The following is a 21,459-nucleotide window of genomic DNA, read 5'->3' as shown; positions in this document are numbered from 1 at the left end:
TAATATCATAGTGTTGCACAGTACACCGTTACCATGGTAATATCATAGTGTTGAACACAGTAACTTACTGTAGTATATACAGGTCAACACAGTAACCTCCTTACTGTAGTATATACAGGTGAACACAGTAACTCCCTTACTGTAGTATATACAGGTGAACACAGTAACTTACTGTAGTATATACAGGTGAACACAGTAACTCCCTTACTGTAGTATATACAGGTGAACACAGTAACTCCCTTACTGTAGTATATACAGGTGAACACAGTAACTCCCTTACTGTAGTATATACAGGTGAACACAGTAACTTACTGTAGTATATACAGGTGAACACAGTAACCCCCTTACTGTAGTATATACAGGTGAACACAGTAACTCACTTGTACGTCCCAAAGCCATGCATCTTCCCATCTCTCCAGTGGCCCCGGTAAAGATCACTTTTATTGAGGAGCTTGTTTGGCATTATACAGTCTCCATAGCTACAGGCACAAGAGACGAACACAGTGGTTACAACAGAAGAACATCTGCATGTTGACCATGCCTCTCACACTTCCTGGTTTAAGCACTCTGAACTCTGAACTCTGCATTAACCAGGCTAACACTGACCCGTCCTCCAGTCCTTGTTTAAACGTCCCCGTGAACTTTCTGCCATCTGGCCATTTCATGGTCCCTCTGTTCGAAAAGGAAGAAGACAATCTGTCAACACAGGAAAAAAAACTGTGTACTTTGGCCTTATTATACAATAATGCAGAACTGTATGTTAAAACTTCTTTGGGGTAGGGGGCAGTATTTTCACGTCCGGATGAAAAACGTGCCCAGAGTAAACTGCCTGCTACTCGGGCCCAGAGTCAAATATTTGCATATTATTAGTCGATTTGGATAGAAAACACTCTGAAGTTTCTTAAACTGTTTGAATGGTGTCTGTGAGTATAACAGAACTCATATGGCAAGCAAAAACCTGAGAAAAATCCAACCAGGAAGTGGGAAATCTGAATCCCTATCGAAACTACAGTGTCTGTGGGGTCACGTTGCACTTCCTAAGGCTTCCATTGGCTGTCAACAGCCTTTAGAAACTTGTTTCATCCTTCTCCTGTTACTGGGCAGAGAATAGGAGCTCAGTCAATGAGTGGACTGCCTGAGGACAAAGGACTTGTTTATGCGCGAGAGCGCCGTTCCTTCTTTTTCTTCTGGAATGAATACGCTATTGTCCGGTTGGAATATTATCGCATTTTTACAATAAAAAAACCCTAAGGATTGATTTTAAACAACGTTTGACATGTTTCTACGAACGATAATGGAACATTTTGACTTTTCGTGTCTGGATTTACGCTCGCGCATTTTGCCTTTGGATAGTGATCTGAACGCGCGAACAAAAGGAGGTATTTGGACATAAATATGGAGTATTTCGAACAAAACTAACATTTTCTTGTGGAAGTAGGAGTCCTGGGAGTGCATTCTGACGAAGATCAGCAAAGGTAAGTGAATATTTATAATACTAATTCTGAGTTTAGTTGACTCCAGAACTTGGCTGGTATCTGAATAGCTTGCTTTGATGGTTGAGCTCTGTACTCACAATATTGAAAAATGGAAGTTTTTGGAGGCAAACATTTCTGAACATTACACGCCAATGTAAAATGTTTTTTTTGGGATATAAATATGAACTTTATCGAACAAAACATACATGTATTGTGTAACATGAAGTCCTATGAGTGCCATCTGATGAAGATCATCAAAGGTTAGTGAATATTTTAGCTGTATTTCTGGTTTTTGTGATGCATCTCCTTGCTTGGAAAATGGCTGTGTGGTTCTTCTTGTGAAGTTTATGTCCTAACAATCTAATTTTATGTTTTCGCCGTAAAGCCTTTTTGAAATCGGACAATGTGGTTAGATTAATGAGAAGTTTATCTTTAAAATGGTGTAAAATAGTTGATTGTTTGAGAAAATGAAATTATGAGATTTTTTTTGTATTTCGCGCCCTGCTATTTCACTGGTTGTTGAATAGTGTGTCCCGCAGGTGGGACGGTCACGTCCCAGCTACCCCAGAGAGGTTAACCTGTCTGGGAACCTGGGACACTTGCGTCCCACCCTAGTCAACAGCCAGTGGAATCGCGTCGCGCGAAATACAAATACCTCATAAATGCTATAACTTCAATTTCTCAAACATATGACTATTTTACACCATTTTATAGATACATCTCTCCTGAATCGAACCACGTTGTCCGATTTCAAAAAGGCTTTACAGCAAAAGCAAAACATTAGATTATGTTAGGAGAGTGCCCTGCCAAAAATAATCACACTGCCATTTTCAAAGCAACTAGCATGCATCACAAATACCCAAAACACAGCTAAATGCAGCACTAACCTTTGACAACCTTCATCAGATGACACTCCTAGGACATCATGTTACACAATACATGCATTTTTTGTTCGATAAAGTTCATATTTATATATAAAAACAGCATTTTACATCGGTGCATGACGTTCAGAAAATCTTTTCCCTCAAATGCTTCCGGTGAATCAGGGCTAAAATTTATAAAATTACTATTCGAAAACATTGTTAAAATTTTATATTGTCATTCAAAGAATTATAGATTAACATCTCGTGAATGCAACCACATTGCCAGATTTAAAAATAACTTTACTGGGAAATGACACTTTGCAATAAACGAGGTGCTATGCTCAGAAAAATAGGCTAGGCGATACAGGTTAGCGCCATCTTGGAACCATCTAAAATCAAATATACTATTGTAAATATTCCCTTACCTTTGATTATCTTCATCAGAAGGCACTTCCAGGCATCCCAGGTCCACAACAAATGTAGTTTTGTTCGAAAAAGTTAATAATTTATGTCCCAATAGCTCCTTCTTGTTAGCGCGTTCCGAAAGCTACTCATAATGTACTGAAGCGCGCGGGACTTGTCGTCACGAATGTGCAAAAAATATATATTTACGTTAGTTCAAACATGTCAAACGTTGTATAACATAAATCTTTAGGGCCTTTTTCAATCAGAGCTTCAATAATATTCAAGGCGGACGATTGCATTGTCTTACTAAACGTTTCGGAACGAAAGGGTCCCCACGGGCGCCCGCGTCAATGGCCCTCCCCCTATGACCAACTTTCCAGGCCTCTCGTTCGGTCAGTTTTTACCGGAGAAGACTCAAACCACTTTGTAAAGACTGTTAACATCAAGTGGAAGCCTTAGGAAGTGCTAAATGAATCCTAACTCACGGTGTGTTTCATAGGCAAAGTGTTGAAGATGATTCCACAAATCAGATTTCCACTTCCTGCATGAAATCTTCTCAGGTTTTTTGCCTGCCATATGAGTTCTGTTATACTCACAGACACCATTCAAACAGTTTTAGAAACGTTAGAGTGTTTTCTATCCAAATCTACTAGAAAGTGTAAATAATCTAGCTAATACAAACGATTGGTCTTAGAACACCTTCTTCAGTTCCCTGTTTTCTGTAAAGTTCTCTGTAACGTTCTCTGTAACGTTTTCTGTAACGTTCTCTGTAACGTTTTCTGTAAAGTTCAATGTAAACCCGTCCCTCCCTTAGACTCACTTGCCGTGGGGCTTGCCAGACAGCCAGCGGCCTGAGTAGGAGGCATCCTTCAGACGGAGGTCTTTGTAAAAGACGTAGAAGGCGGTACGAGAGACAGCGGGGACCCCAGGACCGTTCCCTTCTCCAGTCAACACCGCCTCCACAGCCTGGTTAATAGCCCTTAGCCACTTAGCCTGGAGGGACAGAGGGACACAGTGGTATATAACAAATCAACCTTAAGAGTCAAAGACAGCTGTGGTTATTCTGATGTGGATATAATGGGAAAATTGGGATTATGAGGTGTGTTAACCAGACATTGGGTCTGAGAGCTGTACCTTCTCCTGAGCTGAGGATGCTAGCAGAGTAAAGCTCTCCTCTGGAGTTGTCACCTTAATTCCATATCTGGGGGCAGAAGAATGACAACATTAAATAGACCAGTAGGAGATTTAAAATAAGCTTTCCAGGGGTGATGGTCGGATTCACGTTTATCGTCTAAGGAATGAGCGTTACACCGAGGCCTGTACTCTGGAGCGGGATCGATTTGGAGGTGGAGGGTCCGTCATGGTCTGGGGCGGTGTCACAGCATCATCGGACTGAGCTTGTTGTCATTGCAGGCAATCTCAACGCTGTGCGTTACAGAGAAGACATCCTCCTCCCTCATGTGGTACCCTTCATGCAGGCTCATCCTGACATGACCCTCCAGCATGACAATGCCACCAGCCATACTGCTTGTTCTGTGTGTGATTTCCTGCAAGACAGGAATGTCAGTGTTCTGCCATGGCCAGCGAAGAGCCCGGATCTCAATCCCATTGAGCACGTCTGGGACCTGTTGGATCGGAGGGTGAGGGCTAGGGCCATTCCCCCCAGAAATGTCCGGGAACTTGCAGATGCCTTGGTGGAAGAGTGGGGTAACACCTCACAGCAAGAACTGGCAAATCTGGTGCAGTCCATGAGGAGGAGATGCACTGCAGTACTTAATGCAGCTGGTGGCCACACCAGATACTGACTGTTACTTTTGATTTTGACCCCCCCTTTGTTCAGGGACACATTATTCCATTTCTGTTAGTCACATGTCTGTGGAACTTGTTCAGTTTATGTCTCAGTTGTTGAATCTTGTTATGTTCATACAAATATTTACACATGTAAGTTTGCTGAAAATAAACACAGTTGACAGTGAAAGGATGTTTAGTTTTTTAGCTGAGTTTATATTAGTTATTGATTGGTCTGATGTTACCAGACCTCAGCAGCATATTCTCCCTTACTAGAACAGGCTATTGAGTTATTGGTTGACAGAAGGATAGCAGGTAGACTAAACTTACAGGTTGCTGCTGGCAGTGATGTCAGTGATTGGTTCCACCCAGAGAGTGGCCAGGAAGTAGACATGATGAGATGAGAACTGGAAGGGAGACACAACAGTGATGTCAGTGATTGGTTCCACCCAGAGAGTGGACAGGAAGTAGAGACATGATGAGATGAAAACTGGAGGAGAGACACAACAGTGATGTCAGTGATTGGTTCCACCCAGAGAGTGGACAGGAAGTAGAGACATGATGAGATGAGAACAGTGATGTCAGTGCAGTCACAGTGCAGTGGATTTCTATGTTTCACTTGTTTCAAACAAACAAGCAGAACAAACAGAATTCAAGCAGAACAAACAGAATTCAAGCAGAACAAACATAATTCAAGCAGAATTCAAACAGAACTCAAGCAGAACAAACAGAATTCAAGCAGAATTCAAGCAGAACAAACAGAATTCAAGCAGTACAAACAGAATTCAAGCAGAACAAACAGAATTCAAACAGAACAAACAGAATTCAAGCAGAACAAACAGAATTCAAGCAGAACAAGCAGAATTCAAGCAGAACAAACAGAATTCAAGCAGAACAAACAGAATTCAAGCAGAACAAACAGAATTCAAGCAGAACAAACAAAATTCAAGCAGAACAAACAGAATTCAAGCAGAATTCAAGCAGAACAAACAGAATTCAAGCAGTACAAACAGAATTCAAGCAGAACAAACAGAATTCAAACAGAACAAACAGAATTCAAGCAGAGCAAACATAATTCAAGCAGAACAAACAGAATTCAAGCAGAACAAACAGAATTCAAGCAGAACATGCAGAATTCAAGCAGAATTCAAGCAGAACAAACAGAATTCAAGCAGAACAAACAGAATTCAAGCAGAACAAACAGAATTCAAGCAGAACAAACAGAATTCAAGCAGAACAAACAGAATTCAAGCAGAACAAACATAATTCAAGCAGAACATGCAGAATTCCACGTGTCACAGTATGACTTGCCTCTGGTAACACAAAACTACACTGAGTGTACAAAACATTAGGAACACCTTCCTAATATAAGGAAGGTGTTCAGAACAGCCTCAATTCGTCGGGGACATAGACTCTACAAGTTGTTCGAAAGCGTTCCACAGGGATGCTGGTCCATGTTGACTCCAATGCTTCCCCACAGTTGTGTCCAGTTGGCTGTGTGTCCTTTTGGGTGGTGGACCATTCTTGATTCGCACGGGGAGACTGTTGAGCGTGAAAAACCCAGCAGCGATGCAGTTCTTGACACAAACCTCCCCTTCATCTACACTGATTGATGACATCAATAAGGGATCATAGCTTTCACCTGGATTCACCTGGTCAGTCTGTCATGGAAAGAGCAGGTGGTCCTAATGTTTTGTCCACTCAGTGTACATTGTAGATATTATTTTTAACCACGTTATGCAACTCTAAAATAAATGTCACTGTTTATATTGTGAGAACTTATAGATTGTTTCATTTCTGTATTTCTTCTGTTTTTGTTACTTTACATGTAGAGTCATTTTTCAGTATCTGCTGAATCAATAGCTTTCTGGAGGAGTCTCTTCCCCTTCTGCAGAAGCCGTGTTTGTGTGTGTTTTGGTGCGTGTGTGTGTGTGTGTGTGTCTACTGTCTAGAGCTTATGAGGATGCAGTGATCAAGAGACAAAGAGGAGAAGGACATTCTGGGAACTCGAGTGACAACGTCAAAAAGTAAAATGAGAGAAAATGAAAAAACACCACTGCAGAGAGCAGTAGCCTATAGCATTCACCACAGCTCCAACAGAGAGAGAGCAGTAGCCTATAGCAGTCACCACAGCTCCAACAGAGAGAGAGCAGTAGCCTATAGCAGTCACCACAGCTCCAACAGAGAGAGAGCAGTAGCCTATAGCAGTCACCACAGCTCCAACAGAGAGAGAGAGCAGTAGCCTATAGCAGTCACCACAGCTCCAACAGAGAGAGAGCAGTAGCCTATAGCAGTCACCACAGCTCCAATAGAGAGAGAGAGCAGTAGCCTATAGCAGTCACCACAGCTCCAACAGAGAGAGAGCAGTAGCCTATAGCAGTCACCACAGCTCCAACAGAGAGAGAGCAGTAGCCTATAGCAGTCACCACAGCTCCAACAGAGAGAGAGAGCAGTAGCCTATAGCAGTCACCACAGCTCCAACAGAGAGAGAGCAGTAGTCTATAGCAGTCACCACAGCTCCAACAGAGAGAGAGAGCAGTAGTCTATAGCAGTCACCACAGCTCCAACAGAGAGAGAGAGCAGTAGTCTATAGCAGTCACCACAGCTCCAACAGAGAGAGAGAGCAGTAGTCTATAGCAGTCACCACAGCTCCAACAGAGAGAAAGAGCAGTAGTCTATAGCAGTCACCACAGCTCCAACAGAGAGAGAGCAGTAGCCTATAGCAGTCACCACAGCTCCAACAGAGAGAGAGAGCAGTAGCCTATAGCAGTCACCACAGCTCCAACAGAGAGAGAGAGCAGTAGTCTATAGCAGTCACCACAGCTCCAACAGAGAGAGAGAGCAGTAGCCTATAGCAGTCACCACAGCTCCAACAGAGAGAGAGCAGTAGCCTATAGCAGTCACCACAGCTCCAACAGAGAGAGAGAGCAGTAGCCTATAGCAGTCACCACAGCTCCAACAGAGAGAGCAGTAGCCTATAGCAGTCACCACAGCTCCAACAGAGAGAGAGAGCAGTAGCCTATAGCAGTCACCACAGCTCCAACAGAGAGAGAGAGCAGTAGCCTATAGCAGTCACCACAGCTCCAACAGAGAGAGAGAGCAGTAGCCTATAGCAGTCACCACAGCTCCAACAGAGAGAGAGAGCAGTAGCCTATAGCAGTCACCACAGCTCCAACAGAGAGAGAGCAGTAGCCTGTAGCAGTCACCACAGCTCCAACAGAGAGAGAGAGCAGTAGCCTATAGCAGTCACCACAGCTCCAACAGAGAGAGAGCAGTAGCCTATAGCAGTCACCACAGCTCCAACAGAGAGAGAGAGCAGTAGCCTATAGCAGTCACCACAGCTCCAACAGAGAGAGAGAGCAGTAGCCTATAGCAGTCACCACAGCTCCAACAGAGAGAGAGCAGTAGCCTATAGCCAAGCCTTCCCCATTTCTCCTTCTCCCAAATCCAGTCAGCTGATTTTCTGAAAGAGCTGCAAAATCTGGACCCCTACAAATCAGCCAGGCTAGACAATCTAGACCCTTTCTTTCTAAAATTATCTGCCGAAAGAATCCAGAAAAACGCATGTCAAAAATGTTATAAATTGATTTGCTTTTTAATGAGGGAAATAAGTATTTGACCCCTCTGCAAAACATGACTTAGTACTTGGTGGCAAAACCCTTGTTGGCAATCGCAGAGGTCAGACGTTTCTTGTAGTTGGCCACCAGGTTTGCACACATCTCAGGCGAGATTTTGTCCCACTCCTCTTTGCAGATCTTCTCCAAGTCATTATGGTTTCGAGGCTGACGTTTGGCAACTCGAACCTTCAGCTCCCTCCACAGATTTTCTATGGGATTATGGTCTGGAGACTGGCTAGGCCACTCCAGGACCTTAATGTGCTTCTTCTTTGTTGCCTTGGCCGTGTGTTTTGGGTCATTGTCATGCTGGAATACCCATCCACGACCCATTTTCAATGCCCCGGCTGAGGGAAGGAGGTTCTCTCCCAAGATTTGACGGTACATGGCCCGTCCATCGTCCCTTTGATGCGGTGAAGTTGTCCTGTCCCCTTAGCAGAAAAACACCCCCAAAGCATAATGTTTCCACCTCCATGTTTGACGGTGGGGATGGTGTTCTTGGGGTCATAGGCAGCATTCCTCCTTCTCCAAACACGCCGAGTTGAGTTGATGCCAAAGAGCTCCATTTTGGTCTCATCTGACCACAACACTTTCACCCAGTTGTCCTCTGAATCATTCAGATGTTCATTGGCAAACTTCAGATGGGCATGTATATGTGCTTTCTTGAGCAGGGGACCTTGCGGGCGCTGCAGGATTTCAGTCCTTCACGGCGTAGTGTGTTACCAATTGTTTTCTTGGTGACTATGGTCCCAGCTGCCTTGAGATCATTGACAAGATCCTCCTGTGTAGTTCTGGGCTGATTCCTCACCGTTCTCATGATCATTGCAACTCCATGAGGTGAGATCTTGCATGGAGCCCCAGGCCGAGGGAGATTGACAGTTCTTTTGTGTTTCTTCCATTTGTGAATAATCGCACCAACTGTTGTCACCTTCTCACCAAGCTGCTTGGCGATGGTCTTGTAGCCCATTCCAGCCTTGTGTAGGTCTACAATCTTTTCTCTCTGACACCCTTGGAGAGCTCTTTGGTCTTGGCCATGGAGGAGAGTTTGGAATCTGATTGATTGATTGCTTCTGTGGAAAGGTGTCTTTTTTACAGGTAACAAACTGAGATTAGGAGCACTCCCTTTAACCTGTTGAGGCCAGGGGGCAGGATCTTATCCCGGTATTGGGATTCATTGTCATGTGACCATGGCGGGGAATTCAAAACTGCAAGAGTAATCATTTCAAATAATCAAATAATCAACTATTTTCCTCCATTTGAAAGATATATCTCCTAAATCTAACCACGCTGTCCGATTTTCAGAGGCTTTACGGAGAATGCATAAAGTTAGGTTATGTGAGGAGAGTACATTGACAATAGCTGCGTGTAATGTTTAGCCAATTCAAAGAAGGGCATCAACAGACAGAAAACTAGCTAGAATTATGCACTTACCTTTGACAATCTGCATCAGATGACACTCATAGGACATTATGTTAGACAATACATGCATTTTTAGTTCCATCAAGTTCATATTTATATCCAAAAACAGCATTTACAGTCGCGGTGAAATTCAGAATTTTTTTCGGCTCGAATGCTCCCAGTGAATCCAGCATTACAAATCACGGAATTACTATTCGAAAACATTGGTAAATTATAATATTGTCATTCAAAGAATAATATATTATCATCTCGTAATTGCTACCGAATGGCCAGATCTCAAAATAACTTTACTGGGAAATCACATTTTGCTATAAACTGGGTACTATGCTAACAACATAAGCTAAGCTATAAGCTAAGCTAAGCTAAGCTATACCGTTAGCATTAGCATCATCTAATATCGATAATAACATTCTAAATATCCCCTTACCTTTGATTATCTCCATCAGAAGTCGCTGCCAGGGATCCCAGGTCCAGAACAAATGTGGTTTCTTTTGACAAAGTTCATAATTTATGTCCAAATAGTTAGCGTTCAGTAGGCTCCCACAAAATGAGGTGGGCAGTGTAAAGTCACGCCGAAAAGCTAAAAAAAACCTAGTAAATAATCTATTTATGTTTGTTCAAACATGTCAAACGTTGTTTAGCATTAATCTTTTGGTCCATTTTTAACGTGAAACATCAGTAAACATCAGTAATATTTTCACACAACCTATCAAGTGTCTAGAATAAACGATTATGACAAAGACACTCTTCTCAGATTTATGCGCAGGCGCAAAAAATGAAGTGATGACGTGTCAACTTGTAAGCATTCTAATTCGGTCTGTATTCATGACAGATGCTTCCAACAACTTTCTAAAGATCGTTGACATCTAGTGGAAGCAGTAGGAGTTGCGAACTGAATCCTTTCTCACTATGGTATCTATTAAACAATGACACTAAATAGTACAGTCACAAAATTCTCATTTTTTTTAAATCTATTTTTCACAGGTTTTTGCCTGCAATATGAGTTTTGTTATACTTACAGACACCATTCAAACTGTTTTAGAAAATTCAGAGTGTTTTCTATCCAAACCTGAACAATGATATGCATATTCTAGCTTCTGAGTTGGTGTAGGAGGCAGTTAAAAATGCGCACATATTTTTTTCCAAACTTCTCAATACTGCCCCCTGGCCTCAACAGGTTTTAAGAGTGTGCTCCTAATCTCAGCTCGTTACCTGTATAAAAGACACCTGGGAGCCAGAAATCTTTCTGATTGAGAGGGGGTCAAATACTTATTTCCCTCATTAAGATGCAAATCAATTTATAACATTTTTGACATGCGTTTTTCTGGATTTTTTTGTTGTTATTCTGTCTCTCACTGTTCAAATAAACCTACCATTAAAATTATAGACTGATCATTTCTTTGTCAGTGGGCAAACGTACAAAATCAGCAGGGGATCAAATACTTTTTTCCCCTCACTGTACCTGGTTAAATAAATGTGAAATGAAAATAGCAGTCACCACAGCTCCAACATAAGCAGTTCATCAACTGTCAACACAATAAACCAGAATAAAGGACAACAGTGTTCATTGAAAAGGACCTTCTCAAAGGACAATGGTACAATGTTACAGCAGGGTCACATTAACACTGTAAGTCACTGCTGATAAGGCTCTGTGCTGTGTAAATACAACTGGAGGACAAAGCCTGAGCTGGTACAAATCTCCTAACCAAGGCCATTGCTCCACAATCACACCCACACCCAAAACAGACATACAGGCAGCCAAGGACAGCCCCTGGCCTGGGAGTCTCAGTTCAGTAGCTTGGAAAATGTATGACAAGCTTTCTAAAGCCAAGCCATAAGAACCCAGGAGATACAGTACCAGGACAGGACAGGTTAAATCCCAAGACAACAGCAGACAGTGTATACTTACAAAGCTCTTAGAGGGGATGGTACCCTGATGGAATAAAGACAATATCAGCCTTATAGAATCAAATCTTACCAACTCTATCAATAGTCCCTTACCAACTCTTTCATTGGTTTCAATAGTCCCTTACCAACTCTTTCATTGGTTTCAATAGTCCCTTACCAACTCATTCCCTGGTTTCAATAGTCCCTTACCAACTCTTTCCCTGGTTTCAATAGTCCCTTACCAACTCTTTCATTGGTTTCAATAGTCCCTTACCAACTCATTCCCTGGTTTCAATAGTCCCTTACCAACTCTTTCCCTGGTTTCAATAGTTCCTTACCAATTCTTTCAATGGTCCTTTACCAACTCTTTCCCTGGTTTCAATAGTCCCTTACCAACTCTTTCCCTGGTTTCAATAGTCCCTTACCAACTCTTTCATTGTGGTTTCAATAGCTGTTTAGTAAAGGCCTTTGCGTACTGTATGATTTTTGCCATCTTATGCCACGATTTTACCGTCCCAGACAATAATTCCCAGTTCAGTGAGACAGGGTCCAGGTCTGCTGGTTCAGTACCACTACGTCTTGGCTCCTCGTTCAGTGAGACAGGGTCCAGGTCTGCTGGTTCAGTACCACTACGTCTTGGCTCCTCGTTCAGTGAGACAGGGTCCAGGTCTGCTGGTTCAGTACCACTACGTCTTGGCTCCTCGTTCAGTGAGACCGGGTCCAGGTCTGCTGGTTCAGTACCACTACGTCTTGGCTCCTCGTTCAGTGAGACAGGGTCCAGGTCTGCTGGTTCAGTACCACTACGTCTTGGCTCCTCGTTCAGTGAGACAGGGTCCAGGTCTGCTGGTTCAGTACCACTACGTCTTGGCTCCTCGTACAGTGAGACCGGGTCCAGGTCTGCTGGTTCAGTACCACTACATCTTGGCTCCTCGTTCAGTGAGACCGGGTACAGGTCTGCTGACTCAGTACCTCAACGTGCGTTCGTAGGCTCCAGCAAAGTTCTAGCAGTGTCAAAATGTTTTAGCCTTTATCGTAAAATGTGGCTGGTGTTATGAGCCGATCCCGGTGACAAACCAATAGGAACACGGCCGTTCCTGATTATCCACACAATAATACGACTATTGTGAATAGTCAGATTAATATACTAGTTTGATTAAAATGTTTACATGCTTTGCAACAACAACAAAAAATATGATTTCCCTTATAATCTTGATTACATGACACATCTGAAATCAGGCTAAAATGATTGGACTTTGATAAATGCACAAAATCGGTCAATCAAAATAAACGTTCTACCATAGCGACCATGTTATTTTTGGGGAGTTCAGACATATACATTTTCTACGTGAAAACTATTTCTAAACTGCGTGCTGTCAGTTTTTTCCGAACTCACATCCCTCCTGCCTAAGCATAGAGAAAGGCTAGTGCACCTGGTGCTTTAGACACGCTCAGATCAAACCGCTGCAGTCCATGTGGCCTACATCGACTCAGATCAAACCGCTGCAGTCGATGTGGCCTACGTTGACTCAGATCAAACCGCTGCAGTCGATGTGGCCTACATCGACTCAGATCAAACCGCTGCAGTCCATGTGGCCGTCGACTCAGATCAAACCGCTGCAGTCGATGTGGCCTACGTCGACTCAGATCAAACCGCTGCAGTTGATGTGGCCTACGTCAACTCAGATCAAACCTGCTGCAGTCCATGTGGCCTACGTCGACTCAGATCAAACCGCTGCAGTCCATGGCCTACGTCGACTCAGATCAAACCTGCTGCAGTCCATGTGGCCTACGTCGACTCAGATCAAACCTGCTGCAGTCCATGTGGCCTACGTCGACTCAGATCAAACCGCTGCAGTCGATGTGGCCTACGTCGACTCAGATCAAACCGCTGCAGTCCATGTGGCCTACGTCGACTCAGATCAAACCGCTGCAGTCCATGTGGCCTACGTCGACTCAGATCAAACCGCTGCAGTCCATGTGGCCTACGTCGACTCAGATCAAACCTGCTGCAGTCCATGTGGCCTACGTCGACTCAGATCAAACCGCTGCAGTCGATGTAACCTACGTCGACTCAGATTAAACCGCTGCAGTCGATGTAACCTACGTCGACTCAGATCAAACCGCTGCAGTCCATGTGGCCTACGTCGACTCAGATCAAACCGCTGCAGTCGTTGTATCCTACGTCGACTCAGATAAAACCGCTGCAGTCGTTGTGGCCTACGTCGACTCAGATCAAACCGCTGCAGTCGATGTAACCTACGTCGACTCAGATCAAACCGCTGCAGTCGATGTAACCTACGTCGACTCAGATCAAACCGCTGCAGTCCATGTGGCCTACGTCGACTCAGATCAAACCTCTGCAGTCCATGTGGCCTACGTCGACTCAGATCAAACCGCTGCAGTCCATGTGGCCTACGTCGACTCAGATCAAACCTGCTGCAGTCCATGTGGCCTACGTCGACTCAGATCAAACCGCTGCAGTCCATGTGGCCTACGTCGACTCAGATCAAACCGCTGCAGTCCATGTAACCTACGTCGACTCAGATCAAACCGCTGCAGTCCATGTGGCCTACGTCGACTCAGATCAAACCGCTGCAGTCCATGTGGCCTACGTCGACTCAGATCAAACCGCTGCAGTCGATGTGGCCTACGTCGACTCAGATCAAACCGCTGCAGTCCATGTGGCCTCGCAAGCCAATCGTAGAATGCCAATCGTAGAATGTGACGACGAAACTGAAGCAAATCGTACAATCTGGCCAGGTTGATATCAATATTTAAATCTGGTAACATTGCACAGCGTGACGTGATAATCCTAACAGATTAGTCTGCTAAGACCTTAAATGCCAGCTTCAGAGTTGAGATAAATGTGTGCTACTCAGCCCTTCACTAGCCTTATTGATGTTGATGTGTGACTACTGTTTAGAGATTCTGGTTCCCATGGACTCTTACCTGTGCATGAATCAGAGCGTCGTTGAACAGGATAAACCAGTTAACAGAGAACCTCCCGGCGTTCTGGAGGGTCAGGCTCTTGTTGCTACTCTCATACACCAGCCTGCGCTGGGGCTTACGAAGGACATCCTGGGAGCAGAGAGGAGAACACAGTAGTACTGTATTTAAAGAGTAAAATATTCTCTACACAGCAGCCTGGGGCTTACGAAGAACATCCTGGGAGCAGAGCGGAGAACACAGTAGTACTGTATTTAGAGAGTAAAATATTCTCTACACAGCAGCCTGGGGCTTCCGACAGACATCCTGCAGACTAGCAGAGTTCACCAAACACAGTAGAAACACATCTGAGACTAACAGGCTAACAGTAAGAAGCATTAGACCTACAGACAGGATAACTAGTGATATCTATAGACAGGATAACTAGTGATATCTATAGACAGGATAACTAGTGATATCTATAGACAGGATAACTAGTTGGATCTATAGACAGGATAACTAGTGATATCTATAGACAGGATAACTAGTGTGATCTATAGACAGGATAACTAGTGATATCTATAGACAGGATAACTAGTGATATCTATAGACAGGATAACTAGTGGGATCTATAGACAGGATAACTAGTGATATCTATAGACAGGATAACTAGTGGGATCTATAGACAGGATAACTAGTGATATCTATAGACAGGATAACTAGTGATATCTATAGACAGGATAACTAGTGATATCTATAGACAGGATAACTAGTAATATCTATAGACAGGATAACTAGTGATATCTACAGACAGGATAACTAGTGGGATCTATAGACAGGATAACTAGTGATATCTATAGACAGGATAACTAGTGGGATCTATAGACAGGATAACTAGTGATATCTATAGACAGGATAACTAGTGGGATCTATAGACAGGATAATTAGTGGGATCTATAGACAGGATAACTAGTGATATCTATAGACAGGATAACTAGTGATATCTATAGACAGGATAACTAGTGGGATCTATAGACAGGATAACTAGTGATATCTATAGACAGGATAACTAGTGATATCTATAGACAGGATAACTAGTGGGATCTATAGACAGGATAACTAGTGATATCTATAGACAGGATAACTAGTGGGATCTATAGACAGGATAACTAATGATATCTATAGACAGGATAACTAGTGGGATCTATAGACAGGATAACTAGTGATATCTATAGACAGGATAACTAGTGGTATCTATAGACAGGATAACTAGTGATATCTATAGACAGGATAACTAGTGATATCTATAGACAGGATAACTAGTGATATCTATAGACAGGATAACTAGTGATATCTATAGACAGGATAACTAGTGGGATCTATAGACAGGATAACTAGTGATATCTATAGACAGGATAACTAGTGGGATCTATAGACAGGATAACTAGTGATATCTATAGACAGGATAACTAGTGATATCTATAGACAGGATAACTAGTGATATCTATAGACAGGATAACTAGTGATATCTATAGACAGGATAACTAGTGATATCTATAGACAGGATAACTAGTGGGATCTATAGACAGGATAACTAGTGGGATCTATAGACAGGATAACTAGTGATATCTATAGACAGGATAACTAGTGATATCTACAGACAGGATAACTAGTGGGATCTATAGACAGGATAACTAGTGATATCTATAGACAGGATAACTAGTGATATCTATAGACAGGATAACTAGTGATATCTATAGACAGGATAACTAGTGATATCTATAGACAGGATAACTAGTGATATCTATAGACAGGATAACTAGTGATATCTATAGTCAGGATAACTAGTGATATCTATAGACAGGATAACTAGTGATATCTATAGACAGGATAACTAGTGGGATCTATAGTCAGGATAACTAGTGGGATCTATAGACAGGATAACTAGTGATATCTATAGACAGGATAACTAGTGATATCTATAGACAGGATAACTAGTGATATCTATAGACAGGATAACTAGTGGGATCTATAGACAGGATAACTAGTGATATCTATAGACAGGATAACTAGTGATATCTATAGACAGGATAACTAGTGGGATCTATAGACAGGATAACTAGTGATATCTATAGACAGGATAACTAGTGATATCTATAGACAGGATAACTAGTGGGATCTATAGACAGGATAACTAGTGATATATATAGACAGGATAACTAGTGATATCTATAGACAGGATAACTAGTGATATCTATAGACAGGATAACTAGTGATATCTATAGACAGGATAACTAGTGGGATCTATAGACAGGATAACTAGTGGGATCTATAGACAGGATAACTAGTGGGATCTATAGACAGGATAACTAGTGATATCTATAGACAGGATAACTAGTGATATCTATAGACAGGATAACTAGTGGGATCTATAGACAGGATAACTAGTGATATCTATAGACAGGATAACTAGTGATATCTATAGACAGGATAACTAGTGATATCTATAGACAGGATAACTAGTGATATCTATAGACAGGATAACTAATGATATCTATAGACAGGATAACTAGTGATATCTATAGACAGGATAACTAGTGGGATCTATAGACAGGATAACTAGTGATATCTATAGACAGGATAACTAGTGATATCTATAGACAGGATAACTAGTGATATCTATAGACAGGATAACTAGTGGGATCTATAGACAGGATAACTAGTGGTATCTATAGACAGGATAACTAGTGGGATCTATAGACAGGATAACTAGTGGTATCTATAGACAGGATAACTAGTGATATCTATAGACAGGATAACTAGTGGGATCTATAGACAGGATAACTAGTGCAAGAGATCGTTGGGGCGGCAGGTAGCCTAGTGGTTGGACCGTTTGGCCGGTAACCAAATGGTTGCTGGATCGAATCCCAGAGCTGACAAGGTAAAAATCTGTCGTTCTGCCCCTGAACAAGGCAGTTAACCCACTGTTCCCCGGTAGACCGTCATTGTAAATAAGAATTTGCTCTTAACTGACTTGCCTAGTTAAATAAAGGTTAAATAATATATATATATATTTTAATCGTTCAATATTTTGTAATAGTTCATCAATAACATGTCTGCGGTTCTATAGTCTTGCATTATCATACAGCACAAGTCTCATTGGAAACGTCGGAAATCAAAGTTCAGTAACATGGCCAGTGCTCTTCTATTACAGTACTGGACATGGCTCAATATGTGTTGATAGTTAACGAACCAACAACAAAACATATCTACGGTTCTGTAATATCTGTAACACGACCACTCTACTCACCGTCGTCTTCCCAGAATATGTCCTCCAGAACTGGTTAGTTGTCTCTGCCTCCTTCCTCTTCCTCCTCAGGCTGAGAGACAGTGCCTCATACCTGGAGCAGCCCTCCTGCAGCCTCAGGTATTCCACTGTACTCTGAGATTACCAGGAGAAAGGCTTGAAATGTGATTGATTGATTGATTGATCGATTGATTGATTAAGAAAAGAGAAGAGAAGCGAAGATATAGTGACAACATTCCACAAAGACTTTACAACCTGTTAGAAGTATTGATAGATGGAATGTACGTACCACATCGAAACAGGTGGCCAGTTTGAGCAGCAGCCTGCCGTACTCGCGGACGTGTTGTATAGGAGAGTAGAACAGCGCCACCAACAGGTCAAACGGAGGAACCTTGTCTTCACTGGACTCTGACAGCTGACGCAAAACCTCCAACTTCTTACCAAAACACTCCCTGGAGAGGACATAATGGGAAGTTGTATCAGGAAGGTGCTATGTAGCCTAATATAAACTCAGTTCAAAAATAAACGTCCTCTCACTGTCAACTGCTTTTTATTTTCAGAAAACTTAACATGTGTAAATATTTGTATGAACATAACAAGATTCAACAACTGAGACATAAACTGAACAAGTTCCACAGACATGTGACTAACAGAAATGGAATAATGTGTCCCTGAACAAAGGGGGGGAGGGGGTCATGGCCCTAGCCCTCACCCTCCGATCCAACAGGTCCCAGACGTGCTCAATGGGATTGAGATCCAGGCTCTTCGCTGGCCATGGCAGAACACACATTCCTGTCTTGCAGGAAATCACGCACAGAACGAGCAGTACGGTTGGTGGCATTGTCATGCTGGAGGGTCATGTCAGGATGAGCCTGCAGGAAGGGTACCACATGAGGGAGGAGGATGTTGCCCCTGTAACGCACAGCGTTGAGATTGCCTGCAATGACAAGCTCGATCCAAATCGATCCCGCTCCAGAGTACAGGCCTCGGTGTAACCCTCATTCCTTCGACGATAAACGCAAATCCGACCATCACCCCTGGTGAGACAAAACCGCAACTCGTAAGTGAAGAGCACTTTTTGCCAGTCCTGTCTGGTCCAGCGACGGTGGGTTTGTGCCCATAGGCGACGTTGTTGCCGGTGATGTCTGGTGAGGACCTGCCTTACAACAGGCCTACAAGCCCTCAGTCAGCCTCTCTCAGCCTATTGCGGACAGTCTGAGCACTGATGGAGGGATTGTGCTTTACTGGTGTAACTCGGGCAGTTGGACGTTTCTTTTTTTTGCTGAGTTTATGTGGTAGAGAGTTCAGGTTACCATCTCTGTTTTAAATACTTTGATATTCACTGTGAACACTGAGGCTGTACCCACTTTGAGTTACAGTTTAACAGTGGCTAAGTAGGATACTCTGGTTATTTGACCATAATGTAGGCCTACCAGATTGGCCTACCTGTAACACCCTGGCCATAGAGAGGGGTTTTTGTTCTTTATTTTGGTTAGGCCAGGGTGTTACATTGGGTGGGCGTTCTATGTTCCTTTTTCTATGTTTTTGAATTTCTTTGTTTTGGGCCGTGTGTGGCTCCCAATCAGGCACAGCTGAAGCTCGTTGTTGCTGATTGGGAGTCACACATAAGGAGCCTGTTTTTCCTTTGGGTTTTGTGGGTAATTGTTTCTGTTAGTGTTTGCACCTGACAGGACTGTTTGGCTGTCAGTTTTCTCGTTTTGTTTTGTATAGTGTTCACGTTATTAAATTAAAATCATGATGAACACTAACTCCGCTGCACCTTGGTCTACTCTCTCTCACGACAGCCCTTACACTACCATCAAAAACAATGGAGAAAATGCATTCCATAACACTTTAACATGGAAATAGCTGTTCTATCATTCAGTCTACAGTAGCAGCCAAAATGTGGTGTTTAATGTAGGACCTACATTCCACGAGAAACGAACACGCAGGGCTTAAGACAAAAAAAAAAAGCTCTTTGCCTGACTCGCTTCTCAAAGTTTTGTGCTCTTGTAGGAAGCAAAGTTGAGTGAAGCTCAATCTCGTGTTTCTCTGCCCGGCCTGATATTTCTTCTGCGCAGCAGTCTTGGAGGCTTAAAGTGAAAATTGACGATAGGCAAATATTTTCCCGGTACTGCGTCCCTCCACTATTCATGTTGCCGGGAAGCCGTACCAGACTGTACTTTCACCCCTGCTCGGAATGTCCATGCTGTATGGGCTGTGACGGTCAAGGGAGCAAAGCTAGGTTGAAGATGACAAAGTTTAAGACAAGACGATTCTAATATCCCAGAACTATTTGCAACAATGGGACAGCTATGCTAGTTAGCAACAGCACTGGTAGTTAGCAACCGTGCTGGTCCAATTAATCTGTTTATTTTCAAAAAAGCTTCCGCATCGAATCATAACTTGTCTTAACCTTAATGTTATCTTTGTTAAATTCTACCTTAAATACTTGCTACACTAGAAGTTAATGGTTATATATATGAGGAATGTATATGGTGGGGTGGATAAGAAGTAGAGGTCTGGAAAAGTTACAAAGTCAGAGAAAAGGCAATCACTTGGTTGCGGTCACTGATAAAGTTGGATAGCTGTGGATTAGTGAGGAATGTGGGCCAAGGTCAGGTCAGGTAGATGAGAAGGAAAAGTTTTATTACACACATCACTTAAACTTCCTGACTAGCAACAAAGATGTATTGGCTGTCTAAATGTTCAAGGAGGGGGACTCCGCCTAATAGGAGACTATAAATACTTGTGCTGGTGGAAATATGTCTGTCTTTTTCCGCTGTTTGACCCAGCGGGTGAATAAACTTGATTTGAGTTTTGACTAGTTGTCCGTTAGGTTCTGACAAACCGAGTGAAAAAAAACTTTCTGTGTTGGTACAGTATGTAGATGATTTGTTATTGCCGTCAAAATACAAAGAAACTCATATGCGAGACCTCACTACATTAGTAAATTATATCGCAGAGCAGGGTCACAAAGCATCATATGAGAAAGCACACCAAGCAAAACAAGAGGTAACATATTTTTTGGGGAAGGGGGTTTCGATTTCAAAAGGCACGAAGCTCATTACACAAGATCAAGTAGCGACAATGCGTTCTTTGGCACGACCAAAAAACACTCCTCGTACACTCAGGAAAACCCTAGGTGTTTTTCAATCTCGTGAGACACTTTATTCCGTCTTATTCTCGAATAGCTTTATAGAATTGACGAAACGGAAGAGGGGTAAACGAGAGATTAGAGTGGAGTTCATGTTGTTTGTAGAGTTTTGAAGAAGCAATTCTGTGAAACGACAGTTTTTTTGGGGGTTACCAAACCTAAAATGACATCTTACATTTTTTTGTAGTGTGGTGGTTAAATGATCCATTGTTTTAATTATGATTTGGAAAGGAGAGGAGACAGAGCGCCGTCCCTAAGGGGCACTGCTCAAATCTATTGAGTCTAGGGAGGGTTTCCTCCCACCCTCTCAGGAAACATTATCTTTTCGTGTCCTCCGAGAAGGGAAGAGAACCCAGTAGATGGTAGCTTGGGCTAACCATGACAGGGACATTGATAGGAGGGTTTTTTTATTTATTTTTACCGTGTCATCAGAATTATAACGTTAAAACACATCAATAGATACGGCTTTCTGGAGGATACAGTACAATTAACTGTAGCCTGCGTCTTGCTTTGACACCCGAGGATGAAGGAAACTTACATTTACATTTTTGTCATTTAGCAGACGCTCTTATCCAGAGCGACTTACAGTAGTGAATGGATACATTTCATACATTTTTTT

General features: G+C 42.7%; 1 protein-coding gene across 3 annotated transcripts in view; it reads right to left on the bottom strand.

Moving 5' to 3' along the window:
- Positions 1–21,459, bottom strand: part of als2a (alsin Rho guanine nucleotide exchange factor ALS2 a) — a 102,679-nt gene that overhangs the window by 39,263 nt on the left and 41,957 nt on the right. For 2 of the 3 annotated variants that reach the window (XM_029702012.1, XM_029702014.1), the window contains 9 exons: positions 17,973–18,135; positions 17,687–17,818; positions 14,401–14,529; positions 11,474–11,497; positions 4,862–4,938; positions 3,878–3,944; positions 3,564–3,736; positions 607–672; positions 381–479 (listed from right to left, as the gene is read on the bottom strand). In XM_029702012.1, the coding sequence (XP_029557872.1) occupies positions 381–479; positions 607–672; positions 3,564–3,736; positions 3,878–3,944; positions 4,862–4,938; positions 11,474–11,497; positions 14,401–14,529; positions 17,687–17,818; positions 17,973–18,135 (930 nt within the window). The remainder of the gene's footprint in view (positions 1–380; positions 480–606; positions 673–3,563; positions 3,737–3,877; positions 3,945–4,861; positions 4,939–11,473; positions 11,498–14,400; positions 14,530–17,686; positions 17,819–17,972; positions 18,136–21,459) is intronic. The other variant, XM_029702013.1, reaches the window with a different exon arrangement.

The sequence above is a fragment of the Salmo trutta genome, chromosome 20 (assembly GCF_901001165.1).
Source record: "Salmo trutta chromosome 20, fSalTru1.1, whole genome shotgun sequence".
NCBI lineage: Eukaryota > Metazoa > Chordata > Actinopteri > Salmoniformes > Salmonidae > Salmo > Salmo trutta.
This window is presented reverse-complemented; position numbering and strand designations above follow the sequence as displayed.